The following is a 15,312-nucleotide window of genomic DNA, read 5'->3' as shown; positions in this document are numbered from 1 at the left end:
ATTACGCAATTCCACAAAACTTTTCTGGCACTCTTCAGACCATGGGATAGGATTCGGTGTGTCTTTGCATGTTAAGGCTAACAAAGGTTTTGCCAACAAGGAAAAATTTGGGATCCAGTGCCTACAGTATGAGGTAATGCCCAAGAAAGCACGCACTTCTCTCTGTGTTCTTGGCACACTCAACTGTGCAATGGCTTGAATTCTTTCTGGGGTCAGTTTCCTTCCCTCCTTCGATAAGAGATGACCTAAGTAGGTCACTTCTTGTCGACAATATTGCAGCTTAGAGAGAGACACTTTATGATGGAAAACAGATAAATGGCGCAACTATGACAATGTAGCTTCTTTGCAGATCTTTTCAGTATCCGCGGCGATTAGTAAATCGTCCACGTATTGAATCAGAATAGCGCCACTAGGTAAAACAAGTGCATCAAGCTGTGCTTTCAAAGCTTGGCTGTATATTGATGGGCTTTCACAGTAGCCCTGGGGAGCGCATTTGAAGCGGAAGCTTCGGCCTCCCAGACTAAAGCCAAAAATGTCTCTGCTCTCCTTCGCAATTGGGATGCTAAAGAAAGCATTCTTTAAATCGATCACTGAAAACCATGCAGCAGAGGCTGGAATCATCGTTAACAAGGCAGTTATATCAGGGACAACTGGAAACTGTGGCACAACAATCTTATTAACCTCTCTAAGATCAATCACAAATCTGTAAACAGGTGGCTGTGAAGGGTCCGTTCGTTTTAAGACAGGTAAAATCGGACTATTGCAAACGTTGCCTCTTGTCTCTTCAATCACACCCTTATTAATCAAGTCGCCGACAATGTCTAACAATGCTTTCTGCCCTTCATTAGAGATCTTGTACTGGGGAATACGTGGCAGTCTGACATTAGCTTTTAAAGTCACCACATATGGCGGTATCTCCAAGAGGCCCACATCATTGGGACCAGTAGCCCAAAGGGCATCCGGAAGGGATGACAATTCAGGCGGCATCGTATTTTTAGACAAGTACATTGGGGAAATCACTTTCTTGCCTAATGTAAGTTGTACTCCTGAAGGAGAACAATACAGTGTAGCGTGCAATCTTTTCAACAAATCTAATCCCAGTAAATTCTCACCACAACCTGTTGTCAGAATCAGGGGTGCTTTCAGCTCGCAAGGCCCAATAGAAAGTGACATGGGACTAGAAATCGGGTTCCTAACTGGGGCGCCAGAAAAACCTACTGAAACATTTATATCGCCAGACAAAGGTGCGCCAGGGAGTTTTGAATGCATGATTGAACTCTTTGCAGCACCAGTGTCTAGCAGAAAGGGCTCCGTTACATTTGCTGTAGTTACTTTAACATACGGTCCACTCTGATCCACTGGCACTGAAACAACTCCCTCTCTCTGTCTATGGCTGTCCTAGTAATCATTATTTTCTGCATCGCCGTCCTCTGCATAATAATCATTATTATAATACTGGGCCGTATTACTAGTCGCGTTAGCTTGCTGATCAAAGCTATTAATGGCGCTTTGGGGCGGAAGAGGACGCGCGTTCTGGGGAACACTTCCACGCCCTCTGCCTCTAGGAGCTTGCTGACCACCCCTACCTCTTGCGCCATACGCATTACCGTTCCGCTGCATTAATTTAGGGCAACTATATTTATAATGACCTTCCTCTTTGCAGTATGAACATTGGTTGGGACCTACAGGGACACGTGGTTGATAATACCCATTCATTTGCTGGTTGTTCTGAAATTGTTGGGGTTGGTGACAGACACCTTGGGGTTGTCTATAATTGTTCTGACCTCCTCGTGGTGGGTAAGCCTGCTGTAAAAGGACTTTTGTCTTTAATTCCTTCGTTTTCTTCTCTGTTCTATCTTTCTCGTCTTTATCTCTATTTTCATAATACTGTGCAGTAGCCAGTATTTGCGCTGAAGAAGAAACGGCCCAAGAACTCTCTGAGTCTTTCAACTTTTTACACAGGTCAGGAAGTAAATTCTGCACAAATTTATCCACAAATAACCGTTGGCCACCCTCAGTACTCATATCCTGCCCACTGTGATCAATAAACGTTTCTTCAAACCTAGTGAAGAAGTCTGACACTGTCTCATCTTTCTTTTGCTTGCATGCAGATAACTTGTCCCAATTTACGCGCATCGCGGGCATTATTGTCTTCATATACGTGATGATCCTACCAGGCAGTTCAGCTACTAAAGGCTCAGGTTTCGCGCCACCAGTTTGTCTAGCGTCAGCGGCAATAATGTCAGCCCATGTAGCACCTAGTTCTGCATCGTGATCTGCATTACGAATTGATCCCCATAGGGGCTGTGGAACAACATTACCAAACAACATGTCTATGTCTGCCAGATTCATAATGCATGACCCTGCCGTCTGTGACAACTCTTTATAATAACCTGCTGGGTTTTTACGGGGATCAGGCAATGTCTGCTTAAGCACTAACACCTCAGAGCGCTTCCATGGAACATGCACCCAAACACGCTGGAAATGCGCTGGCACAGCAGCGATACCGGCACCGGCATCAGCTGCAACTGCTTCCTTCCATACCGGGGGAACTTCTCTCATGGGGTATTGTCGCGCTTTTACCTTCTTGCCCACAAGGACATTTTGTTCAAACAATGACTGTTGACAATCATCATTTCTGAAGGACAATACAACCGCAACGGCTTTATCTACTTCGCGGTCCACAATTATACCAGTTCCAAAATCAAACCTCACTCTACACAATTCCTGCGGGCTCGGATTTTTACCACTATCTTCCAATTCTTCACAGAGAATTTCGCACATTTTCTCAAACACATATCTCTGTTTTGGGGCATCCCACTGATGGAAAACGTTGACAACTGATTCCACGTCATACAGTGAAGGGAAAACAATCCATCTACGCGCCATACGATCTATTACCTTTTTCTCATCGGGGTTAGGCAACTGACTACGCAATTGCTTACGCTGTAAACCAGGAGTCGCACTGGATGACTCAAAGAGAGGCGACATTAACGTAGTAACCACATTAGCTAAGCGCTGTCGCGCTGAAGGAGAAGCTGAGGCAAAAACAGGGGGATAAACAGAGGGGAGAAAAGAGGATGCAGAAACAGGTACTGGAGTGGTGGAAGGAAGAGTGTCAGGGGAGGCAGCTGCTGAATCAGGCAAAGTCGCAGGAAGCGCGGGGGCAGTCGGGAACACAACTGGCGGCCCTTGAGAGGGCTGCGCTATATGGACAAGAGCCGGCTGCGCAGCAGCTGGCGGTAGTGGCAAGGCTTGCTGTATATTAACTGGAGGTGGCATATTCACAAGCTGGGGAGGTGCCGTGGCATTTTGGGCATACGGGGGTGGCGAACTCAATAAATGCGACATCAGGGGATCTTTCTCCTTTTCTTCTAACTCATTCTGTTTAGAGTGCAGTAAAGCTGGGTAACATTTGTCAATCCCTAACTTACGCTGCCTGTGCAATTGCTCATTCATCTGTTCCTCCTCATTGTCTTTGAATTGTACAGCTGCTTGCATTACCGTCATACCTCTCTCCCTTTTATTCTTTTTCGCTAACTTAATTTCCTTCTGTTTGGCTTCCTTTCGCCATAAGCGGAAAGAGTCAAACATCGCCGGCCGGGCTTTCTTTTTGAACAATTTAATTTCCAAATTATCTAAAATATCGGTATTGAAACTACCATTTTGGGGCCATTTTAAAACACCGTCTTTTCTGGTGTAGTGGATCCATACTTCGTTATATGCAATGGGGCCTACACCATGTTTTACATAGAGCTCATAAGTTGGAGTTCCAACCGGAGGAACCGGACATGATTCCTCTAGCTGGAAATCTTTTCCACAACCCAAACAGAATAATCTACCAAATATTCCAGAACCAGGCATCTTCGCTCACTAGTCTAGATCCAAACGTCAAAGGATTATCGATTACGATAGTCTCGTGAATACACGAGTCCTCTGGTTTTGGCGTTTGCAAACTCCAAATTACCAAATTACCAAATCAAACGATCCCGAGGGATACCAAAACAAATGGGAGACGCTCCACTTATACTTAACTGAATATTGCTGATCGATGGCGTCACCAGAAGACTCTCTCGATTGTTTCGCTCTCTCAAAACTCGTCAAGGGTCCAAAACAGGTCGATTAATCAGGGCAGCAGTCCTTCGTAGCCGTCGGGACGCGGAGAACCTCGCAGAAAAGACTTTCGGACCACGTCGACATGCAGGGGTCGATGAAGTGGCGGCCTTCCTCCGGAATTTCCACACGAAGCTCCTCACGAACCTCTGGCTTGGACTGGTACCGCTGAAATCGTCCCGAGTTGGGCGCCAAACTGAAGTACTGGGTATTTTAGACCCAGCGGTGCAGGGGCACACACCCTATGACTTCTGGGTTCACCCTGTTCCAGACCTACAGAAACACAGAGTCTTCTGGGTGAAGTCAAAGATCGTTTATTGGCTGCAGACCAATTACAGGTATCCTAGAAGTACAACAGCGTGTATGTTCTCAGGAGACTGCTGAAAATCATAGAAACAGGCTTCTCCTTAAGTACAGTTTTTCCTGCCTCAGGCATATATTCCTAGGTTTACGATATGGCAATAGACAAGTGTACAGTTCAAAAGAAAAGGCAGAGTCATGATGACCATCCCACATTCCAGTTAAGCCAGCCCACAATTATTTACACAGCAAGGTTCAGATCCCACACTAGATAGTCGATAGGCCCCAATAAACACGAGCATCTCCTGTTTTGGGAAACAAGCCATAAAGCAGGAACAAGCAGGTGCGAAAGTGATTAGCCAGAGGCTTGTGTGTGATGAAAGAACTTTATGGTGCGTTGAGCCCTGATGCTAATCACAGGTGGCCGGAGGAAGGGGAGCTCGTGGGACCAGTTTGACCTGGGGCAGCAGAGCCAGCTGCCCAGGTCACAGAAGAGTCATGGAAAGGCACATGCATTGCAAGGCCCGTAGTTGCTTCATTATAGCCTATGTGAGGGCAATGACAAGATGGCCACTGCTTCCAAAATGGAACCCGCGTAGTGAAGCAGAATAACGTGTACACAGTGCATTAATAGCTAGAACGTTATATAGAGCACTTGTACATACCGCATTTACCATTTGCGGTTCGCCAATACCAGGATAGACAGGGGTAGGGCCCTGTCCCCTACGCGGTCATAGAGATTAAAGTACGACAAAGAAGGAAGCAGAAACTAAAAAATGTAACATCCATGAATGCTCTTCCTCGGAATCATAGTGAAGCCACCGCAAGTTTATCAGAGTTCATTGTGGCTTTATTCTTTTCCAAGGGCAACTGGCATCAAGCCCGGAGCTGCTGTCCTCACGGAAACTTTTAATACAGTCAGAGGCCGAAGTCAGGTGGTTTTCAACCAAATTCAGCGAGGCCTCTCTTCGTATTTCATCTACTCAAATGCAGGCTGTAAATATCGGCCATCTTTGACTAGGCCAAAACGGACCATCTTAATCAAAAGAAACACAAAACAGCGTTACAACATCGTAATGATTATACAGTGTTAATTCCCACTAATACCCTTATGTGTATGTAATTATCTAGCCAACTGCAACATAAAGAAGCATTAAAAGCGTATTATTTCAAAGCGCAAACACATAACAATTAGCACTTTAGCCACACATATTTAATTAATTTGCTCACCAACTTAGTTCACGTATTAATAAAGCAACACAAATGCATTCCCACGTGTAATTCTCTCATTAGTAAAGTTGATTAGTCAGGAACTTCAACAAAATTAATATTTAATAATTAATTATCAGTAATTTTTATTATGACATATAAAACGTAAACTGGAGTTCAAATTTCCAAAAATTTTCAATAGAAAACCCTGCTCCAGCAATCCCCCCTTTGGTGATATATTATCACCACAAATGCCAATCCCAAAAAAAAATTTTGTCCCCATTTCTTAGGAGAAATTCAAATGTCTTTTTGAACAACATGCTACACACCGGTCTCTCTTTCATCCTCTTCTCTCGATTCTACGTACACACTCTCCCTAAATTTCTCCAATTCTAATTCCTGTGGGTCTCTCTTTGACCTCTTTTGTTTCCTTTCAATATTTTCTCTTATTATTTTCTTTTTCCCTCCCCTGTTTTTACAACACAAACACCCTAATCTAAGAATCAGTAAAGCAACAATCACACATGTCAATGGAAACAATATCTTACCAATTATGGTACTACCTATCTTAGCAATAAAGTTCTTAACAGCAATCATCTTATTAGCCAATTTAGTCCAGATACTTTCAGCTTCCAGTGGTACTAATTCTTCATGCAAATCAGTAATATTTTTGATATAGACCTTTAGATCTCTGCTTTCGTCAGGAATGTAAGTGCAACAATGTTGAACTTTCAGCATTCCACAGACTCCACCCTCTTTGGCCAATAGAATATCAAGGGCAAGTCGATTTTGCATAGACATGGCGCGTACGGCAACCATCTCTGTATTTACCAAAAGAAACCCTCCAGCGGTGCTTGTCGATAAGCGATCCACCACTGTTGACAGTTTCCGAATTCCATATGCATTTAATGAAATTCCCACTGCTGGAATCAAAGCTCCAAAAATATCTCCTACAATTTCTGACCAAGTTTCTCTCTTAAAGCGTGTTAGTAGATTAATCTGTTCCACATCTTCTATCTTATCTATATGGAAAATCTTTGGAAAGACCAGGCCAACATAACATGTGCCATACCAATGGTCAGGCAACCTGTAATAAGCCTTATTCCCACAAATATAATACACTCCCGGGAAAAACGGATCTTCTCCTCCCTTGAATCCCCATCCTGTTGCAATAAAGTATGTATCATGACACTCACTAGTCCCAACAAAATAATTATCATATTGGGATTTCCTTCTGGTAATGCATAGTTTACCCTTCTGTGGTGCATCTAAAGCCAAAGTTGGACTGGCCCCATTCTTCAACTCCTTTCCCATCTCAATATCCCATATTGTCTCACTCATTTTATATTTCCCTGCCTTTTCATGCATGCTCACTCTTCTTTTCTCTACCATGTCTAGGAAAGCCTTTTCTTCTTCTTTCAAACTGCAAGTTAAATTGTTTCTAAAAATGTAATCTAATGTTAATTCTTCTGTCTCAATAAAAATCTCACCAAAAATGTTAGCTTCTTTAGCAGGGTTCAGTTTCTTATTTATAGGCAATTGCCCAAAAATGTTATCTTTGTTAGACATCTCATAATCTATTTTCCCTAACAAATAAAAAACACTACTCAACACACTATATGAAATTCCATACGTAGCTGGAAGATGGTGATAAGTAACTCCCTCTGAAACGGATGCAGGCAATTGCATAAAGACGTAGCAATCCCTTACTTCCATTGTCTTTACGTATTCGTACAACAACTTTGAAAAAACATTACTAGAAAAATCATTAATTGACCTATCCTTATGTATGTAAATGTTACTAATTCTAGTTGGCACTACTTTCTGCGAACTCTTCTCTATGTTAGTCACATTCTCAGTATGTATTCCAAAAGTGTCTATTGTAATTCTAAAAGTAACTAATAAAGCAAGTACACCCCATAGTAGCATTAATAATCCTGTACAGCAGCAGCACATTCTACACCATCTTTTCAAGAAGGTACATCTACTTTGATTATTTTCTGTGTTAGCCATCTTATTACTTTGGCAGTGTCTTTTGACTTAGCCTCTACTACTCCACTACTGAATTTCTAGAACTCTAGATTATTTCAAACAGCTAATTTTAGATTTTCCTCTTTCCACTCTTCTCCAAGTGACTCCTTCAGTTCACTCAATTTGGATTTTCATCACTTTTCACTTCTTCTTCAGCAACATCAAACTGTATCAGATCTTCAATATCCTGAGCATCTGACTCTTCTCCAATGTCAGTCAAGATAACTTTCAGGATTCCAACAGTCTTCTCCTCCTCAACCACTTCCCGTAAGGTCCCCTCTGGATTTCCTTGACTTTCTGCCTCTTCTTCTTCAGACAGTGCCACGTACGTCCATTCCGGTGACCTATACTTCTGGTTGGGCTTTCTGATTCTCTTGATCTCCTCTGGTTCTTTTGATTCCTTTTGTTTTTCACCCTTTGCTTGATTCTGACTCGACACTTCGTTCACCTGTTCAGCTTTTGATGAATTTGCTCGTGTCAGTCTGTACCTCAGCCTCTTTATCTTGTTAGGCCAAAGATCTCCTTTTACACTCCTTTTTGGTCTCACTTCTTTATTATTTCTTTCTCCAATCCAAGTTCTCTTTCTCAGAACTCGACCCTCTGGTTTCTCATTCTCACTCTCATCTGATTCTGTTTCATTTGCCTCTGATTCATGAACAATTTTCTCTTGCTCCACAGACTTCTTCTCCACTGATTGAGATTTCCCTATTACTGTCCCTCCTCGGGTCTCCGACACGCAATCTTCTTGCTGTCTACTTGTCCCTTCACCTAGCTTATCAGGAAGGTTCCCTACACCTCCTCGGGGGTCTTCCGCAATCTGTCCCTCTCTATCTTCTTCTGACCCTACTTCTTCAGGAGTAATCTCAAGTGGATTCTCAATCTCTTCATCTGACTCGGGTGTAGTCTCTGTGGAATTGTTCTTTTCTCCTCTTTCTTTTTCACCGCTCGTTGAAACTTCAAGCACCTTTCCAGAATCTGAACTTTCTCCTGAGGTCCTCAATGTTCCTCTTGAAGCCTCTCTTGGTAAGAAAAAAGAATCACCTGACTCTCTTTCTCCTTCCCTCCTTTCAGGATTCTTTTTTCTTCTCACTGGTTCAGTCTCTGCTTCATCACTGGAATCTGACTCTTCAAAATACTCTTTACCAGTCCCATCCTTTGGATTCGGAACTCTCAGAGTATGACTTGCATGAACCCAGTTCTTCACACCAGCACACTTTACAGCAGTTGTTGTAGTCAGAATGACTTGTCTTGGCCTTCCCCACCTTGGAACCAAGCAATTTCTTCTTCTGTGCACTTTTATTCTCACCCAGTCCCCTGGACTTAGATCATGGGCTTGCTTCTTTTCAAGTGTGGTGGCGTCTCCTCCAACCTGGTGAAACACAGGAATGAACTGCGTCAGCCAGGCCTTTACAGTAATCCAAAATCATGTCATCAGTTATTGTCATCAACTTGTTGACAGGCACGAAAGCATGTCTCATTGCTCGTCCCATCAGTATTTCATGTGGACTCAACCCTGTAGTTCTATCTGGAGTAGACCTAATAGTCATTGGCACTAGAGGCAAGACATCAGGCCATTTCATTCCAGTGGCTAAACACATCTTACCAATTCTATTTTTGATTGTGCCATTCATCTGCTCAACAACACCAGAAGCCTCTGGTCTGTATGCACAATGTAGCTTCTGCTGTATGCTCAATGCTTCACAAATTAAACCCATGAGCTCATTGTAGAAGTGTCCACCTCTGTCTGACTCAATTGTCACTGGGAACCCGTACCTAGGAATCAACTCTCTTAACAGTAACTTTGCCACTGTTATTCCATCATTTCTCCTAGTCGGATGTGCTTCCACCCACCTTGAAAACAAACAGACTACCACTAGAACATACCTCAATCTATTCACTTGGGGCATTTCAATGAAATCAATTTGCATTCCGGTAAAAGGACCTCCTTCTCTGCCTATTGTTCCTAGGCTCACCACTGTCTTCTTTCCAGTATTGAATTGCTGACAAATCAAACATCTTTGACAGATGCTCTCTGCAATCAGCCTGAACTTTGCATTGTACCAGGTTTGTTTAAAGGACCTAATCATAGCGTCCCTCCCCAGATGTCCCTGGCCATGATACATTCTTGCCATTGTTGATAGCATTGAGTTAGGCATGACTGGTCTTCCATCTCTATAGATCCAAACATGATCTTTCTCTCTTGGGGCACATCCTGCCTTGATCCAATCTCCCATTTCCTCATCTCCTGCTTCATCCTGCAACTGTTTCACCTCATCCCATGTTTCCAGGACATTAGTAAACATCACAGAACAAAAAGACATTTCCCTTTCTCTTCCCCGGTTAATCGAATGATTGTTCTTTGCACAATACTGTGCTATGTCATTTGCAAAGCGATTACCAAGAGTAACAAAATCATCTCCCTGTCCATGAGCAGCACATTTTACAACCGCTAGTTCTTTAGGCAGCTGTATTGCCTCAAGCAACTTCCCAATCACTTCAGCATTCTTTATGGGAGTTCCACTCGACGTCAAGAAACCTCTCTGTAGCCAAAGGTGGCCAAAATCATGAACCACTCCAAATCCGTACTGACTATCAGTCATCACAGTCACTCTCAAATTCTTCCCAATCTTGCAAGCTTTCGTCAATGCCACCAATTCAGCTACTTGAGCAGATCTAACTCCTTTCAAAGGCGAAGCTTCCATAACTTCTGAAACCTTGCACACTGCATATGCTGCACTTAGCACACCATCATCAGTTCTCAGACATGATCCATCCACAAACAACACATGATCACTCTCAGGTAGTGGCAGATCTCTTATGTCTGGTCTGGGTTTTGTGCAGTAGTCAAGCACATCTAAACAATCATGATCAACATAATCCCCCACATTCACATTTTCAGCATCTGGCAACAATGTTGCTGGATTCACATTCACACATCTCTCAAGGGTTACATTTGATGCTCCCAGAATGATTTTCTCATATTTAGTCAGCCGACTATGTGACATATATTGAGTCCTGCTTCTTGTCAAAAGAATTGCCACATCATGAGGTACGAACACCCTTACAGGATATCCCATTATTATACCCTCACTCTGTTCCAAGCTTCTGCATGTAGCAGCTACTGCTTTCAGGCAACCTGGCAAACCCACAGCTACGGGGTCAAGTGTTGATGAGAAGTACGCAATTGGCCTTCTCAGTCGTCCATGTTTCTGGATTAACACTGAAAGTTCACATCCATTTCTCTCACTACAGTACAAGTCAAACTCCTTCTCACAGTCTGGCATTCCCAAAGCAGGAGCTTCACACATGCTGCTCTTCAATTCTTCAAATGCTGCCATTTGTTCTGCATTCAGTTCCAATGGGTCTCTCACCTCACTTTTAGTCAATTTAATCAGTGGCTTTGCTATCAGGGAAAAGTAACTTATCCACTGACAACAATAACCCACCATCCCCAGAAACATCCTCACTTCTCTCTGGGTCATTGGGGCTCTCATTCCTCTGATAATTTTGATCCTGTCATCGGTCACCTTTCTCAGACCTTTTTCAATATTGTGTCCAAGATAATGTACCTCTTTCTTGCAAAATTGCAATTTGGCTGGAGATACCTTTAACCCTCCATCTGCCTGATGATTCAGTAAAGCTATGGTATCTACTTCACAAGCTTCACGTGTCTTCGATGCCACTAGTAGGTCATCGATATACTGCACTAGTACTGAGCTTTCAGGCATGATCAAACTCTCCAATGATTTCTTCAACAACTGATTGAATATTGAAGGACTCTCTGTATACCCCTGTGGGATACGACACCATGCCAAAATACGCTGTCCAAACCGAAATGCAAAAATCGGCTGGCTGTCAAGATGCAATGGAATAGAAAAGAAAGCATGACACAAATCAATTACCGTGTACCATTCAGCATCATGAGGAATCTGATACAAAATCACTGACGGATTTGGCACAATGGGACAACATGCTACCACAATTTTGTTAACTTTTCTCAAATCTTGTACAATCCTGAACTTCCCATTAGGTTTCTTTAGCCCCATTATCGGTGAATTACATGGGCTACTCAGTAACTCTCTCAAAACACCCTGTTGAATCATCTTATCAATTATAGGGGTTATTCCTTCAATTATTTCTGGTGTCAACCAGTACTGTGGGATATTAGGATAAACGATCCCCTCTTTCACTGAAATCTTCACTGGATCTACATTATTCATCAATGACACATCTTCTCCAGTAAAATCCCAAACTGCTGCTTTTACCGTGTGTCTCAACTCTTGAGGCAAATCATCTGGATTAAACACAGCATATGTTCCAACAATCTCACTTTCTCTATTATCTAGAGTCATCCTGTACAAAACATCCTCATCTGGTGTCTCAAAAGCTATTCCATCCGGAGTACAGAAAATTGTGCAATTCATTTTACACAATAAGTCCCTACCTAACAAGTTCACTGGACTGGTGTCACAGACTACAAATCTGTGCATACCTGAAAATTTCCCTATTCTTACCCTTACTGGTTCAGTAAGACGAGTCTTAATCTGTGTATTAGCTACACCAACCACTTGGATTGCTTCGTCCGAGAGAGGAAGGTTTCTTATATCTGCTGACCTGACAGTTGATCTCGTCGCTCCTGTGTCTACTAAAAAAGTAACACTTTCCCCATTTATTTTCCCATCTACAAATGGTCCTGCCTGGTCTATTTCTAGAGTTGCACCAAGTATGCACTCTTCCTCCTCTCTTTGGCACCGTCAATAGTCCCCTTCAGACTCACTCCCCTCATTTTTTAGCCAGTACTGTTGTACCGGGTTTGAACGTCTCGGTTTGTTTTCCTGCTCATCATTGTAGAATCCTGAGTCCTGGTTATATTTCTGGGACCCTCTATTCTGCGGCAAGGGCGGTTTTGGCTCTTGACTCTGCTGTCTGACAACCTTCTGCTGTTGCTGCTGATGATTACACCCCTCGTTCTTCACCTGTTGATTCAATGATTTATTCTCATTACTTACTAATGGTGGATTCGTACACTCGGATCTCCAATGCCCCAATTTTCCACAGTTGTGACATGGGAACTTCTTTTTGGCTTCTTCTAGATTTCCCTTTCCTTTTCCTGTACCGTATCTGGGCCTATTTCCTGAATTATTTGCTTGTTCCACCAACTGTGCTTCTTGTCTTTCTGCAACTTTCACCTGTGCCCACATTGCTTTCTCTTTCAGCTTTCTCTGTTTTGCTTCAATTTCATCACTGAAGTACTTTGCATGTCTCAAAATTTCATCAATCTTTTTACTCTGCCAATCAACTGTGTGCTCACGAATTCTTTCACTGATTTCAGGTCTCAAGCCATATACAAACCTGTATACAAAATGACTCAAATCCTTATCACCCAGGTGTTCATCTCCACTGAACTGTTTAAAAGCCAGTATCAGCCTTTCATAAAAAGCATGAACTGATTCTTTTGCTTCCTGATGTGTTCGATCTATCTTAACCCAGTCTGTCTCTTTAGGGGGTACTTTATTTTTCAGAAACACAATAACCTGCTCGTATTTCTTCATTACCTCCGGGTCTGCAGCTCCTGTTCTCTGATCCCTTGGATACTCCTTAGCAGGCCAATCTACAACTATTTTACACTCTGCCCACAAGTCTGCTGGAACAATTATATCAAACAGACTATTCAGGTCAATCCACAGCACCTTTGACAATTTCACAAACCTGTCTACCTGCCTATACCACTCGACGGGCTTTTCTCTCAGTCGAGGGAAATCATTTGTAAATGACAAAATATCCTGTCTAGTCCATGGGACATGTACATATCCTCCTCCAGGAATCTCTCTCATAGGATAAGCATCCACTGTTTTTTCTTTTTCTCTCATGGGAAAAGCTGAGTAAGTCCTGTCCACTCAATCTTCTCTTTTCTTATACCATCTATCCTTCCACTTTTCCACATCACCCCATTTTCGCAATAAGGAAATCATTTCCTTAATCTGCCCTGTTCTGCCAACATCATTTAGATTCTCTATGTCTTTGTCTGAGAAATCCACCCTATAAGGCTTTTGCAAAGCTTTCACCTTATCCATGTCAACTCCTAGTTCACTCGCTATTCCTTTTAACCTGTCATGTGTACTCTTAGCCCTCCAGGTGATACTTTTGCACATGAATAACAACTCTCCATCATGATGATTTTTCAACATTTCTGTAGGAATTGTTCCCGCAATAAGCTCCTCCAATTCTATGCGCAACCTGGCTACATCAATTGCCTGTGAGTCTTTATCCTTCTTTTGAAGAACTTTCAACCAATCATTCAAATCCTCAGCTGTTATTTCTGTAGACCTTTTCACTGCACCCACTTGTTCTGCCATCCTCTGCGGTTCCAATATTGATCCTCCTAAACAACCAGTATTCAATCCTGAATTAGGCTGTACATCTGATCCTCCACCACATGTGTCATGTCTCAATTGTCTCAAATTATTTTCTTCAGTCCTCATTCCTGACTCTCCCAAAGAACAAGAACCATTTCCTACATAGGGAACTGTCAAACCATTTTCACCCATTCTTTGTTTATCAAAAATAGGCGTAACCGGACCTATGGTTACAGGCACTGTAACAGCTTCTAGATTTTTCGTTAGCTCTCTAATTTTCTCAGTCAGCTCAGATGTCGTTCTGGCTAACTCTCTTGTTTTGTCGTCCCCAATTTGATTCTCTCTCTCTCGCTCTCTCTCTCTCTCCCTTTCCGTGAAAGAGTTACCACTTTTCAAATCAGGTGTCGCAATCTCTGTTTTAACAATTCGCAAAGTATCTCTTATAGGAGTAGCAACTGGCGTTCTCTCTTCTGGTTCTGGTCTATATGGAGGTGGTCTCTTGTAAATCATGTCATCCAAGACCTCATCCTCATAATCATTAGCCCCATACCTTCTCACTTCTGTATCAGGCACCTTTTCCGTACCCTTCCTTCCTTCCTTCTCTTCAACAGTTCTCATAGGATATAGTCCCTCTGACATACTAGCATCTCCTCATTCGATCATGATGAGTTTCACGATCATATTTCCTCCCAAAAATATACCTATAATTACCTCCACTCCTCTGCTTTTCTCGCTCATGCACCTCATCTTCCCATTCTACCAACGCCTCAAACTGTGTCGGCCTTGGTCTAGGCTCTAGACAAATCATCTTTTCCCGTAAATTTCTCAACACGGCCAGATTAAATGAACCATGTTCCGGGAACGCTAAAACACCATCTTCTTTAGTGTACTTAGCCCAGTTGTCTAACCATATACAGGTATGATACCCATATTTCGCAACCATGAAGGATGCAGGGGTTCTTGTCGGAGGTAGCAATTCACCTTCTCTGGTTATTATGTCTTTATCCTTGTCGAACCACCTTTTAATTTTACCGAACAAGGATTTCTTTTTCTTTTCCTCCGTTTGGTAATACATTTTAGCGTTTACCACAACTCTCTTGTCCCTTCCGTAACTGTACGATCTTTTGTCCAATAACAGCGCGACTCACCAATCCTGGAGCGTCTACGTCACCCTGTACTACTTCCAATCCCTGCGCGGCTCACACCAACGCACCAATCACAGCGCGGGCACTGTTCTAATCCACTGTCCAATCACAGCGCGATCTTTTCTGACGTCAGTAGTCGCTGCAGTCGCTTCTACTCC

General features: G+C 42.8%; 1 protein-coding gene across 1 annotated transcript in view; it reads right to left on the bottom strand.

Annotated features, from left to right (window-relative positions):
* The window catches only part of LOC146821506 (uncharacterized), a 63,696-nt gene extending 50,173 nt beyond the window's left edge, over positions 1-13,523 (bottom strand). Inside the window, exon 1 of the mRNA XM_085609866.1 lies at positions 12,770-13,523. Within this exon, the coding sequence (XP_085465992.1) occupies positions 12,770-13,523 (754 nt within the window). The remainder of the gene's footprint in view (positions 1-12,769) is intronic.
* Positions 13,524-15,312: the final 1,789 nt, after the last annotated feature.

This window comes from Triturus cristatus, chromosome 6 (genome assembly GCF_964204655.1).
Source record: "Triturus cristatus chromosome 6, aTriCri1.1, whole genome shotgun sequence".
NCBI lineage: Eukaryota > Metazoa > Chordata > Amphibia > Caudata > Salamandridae > Triturus > Triturus cristatus.
The sequence above is the reverse complement of the archived record's forward strand: the minus strand, read 5'-3'. Positions and strand labels throughout refer to the sequence as shown.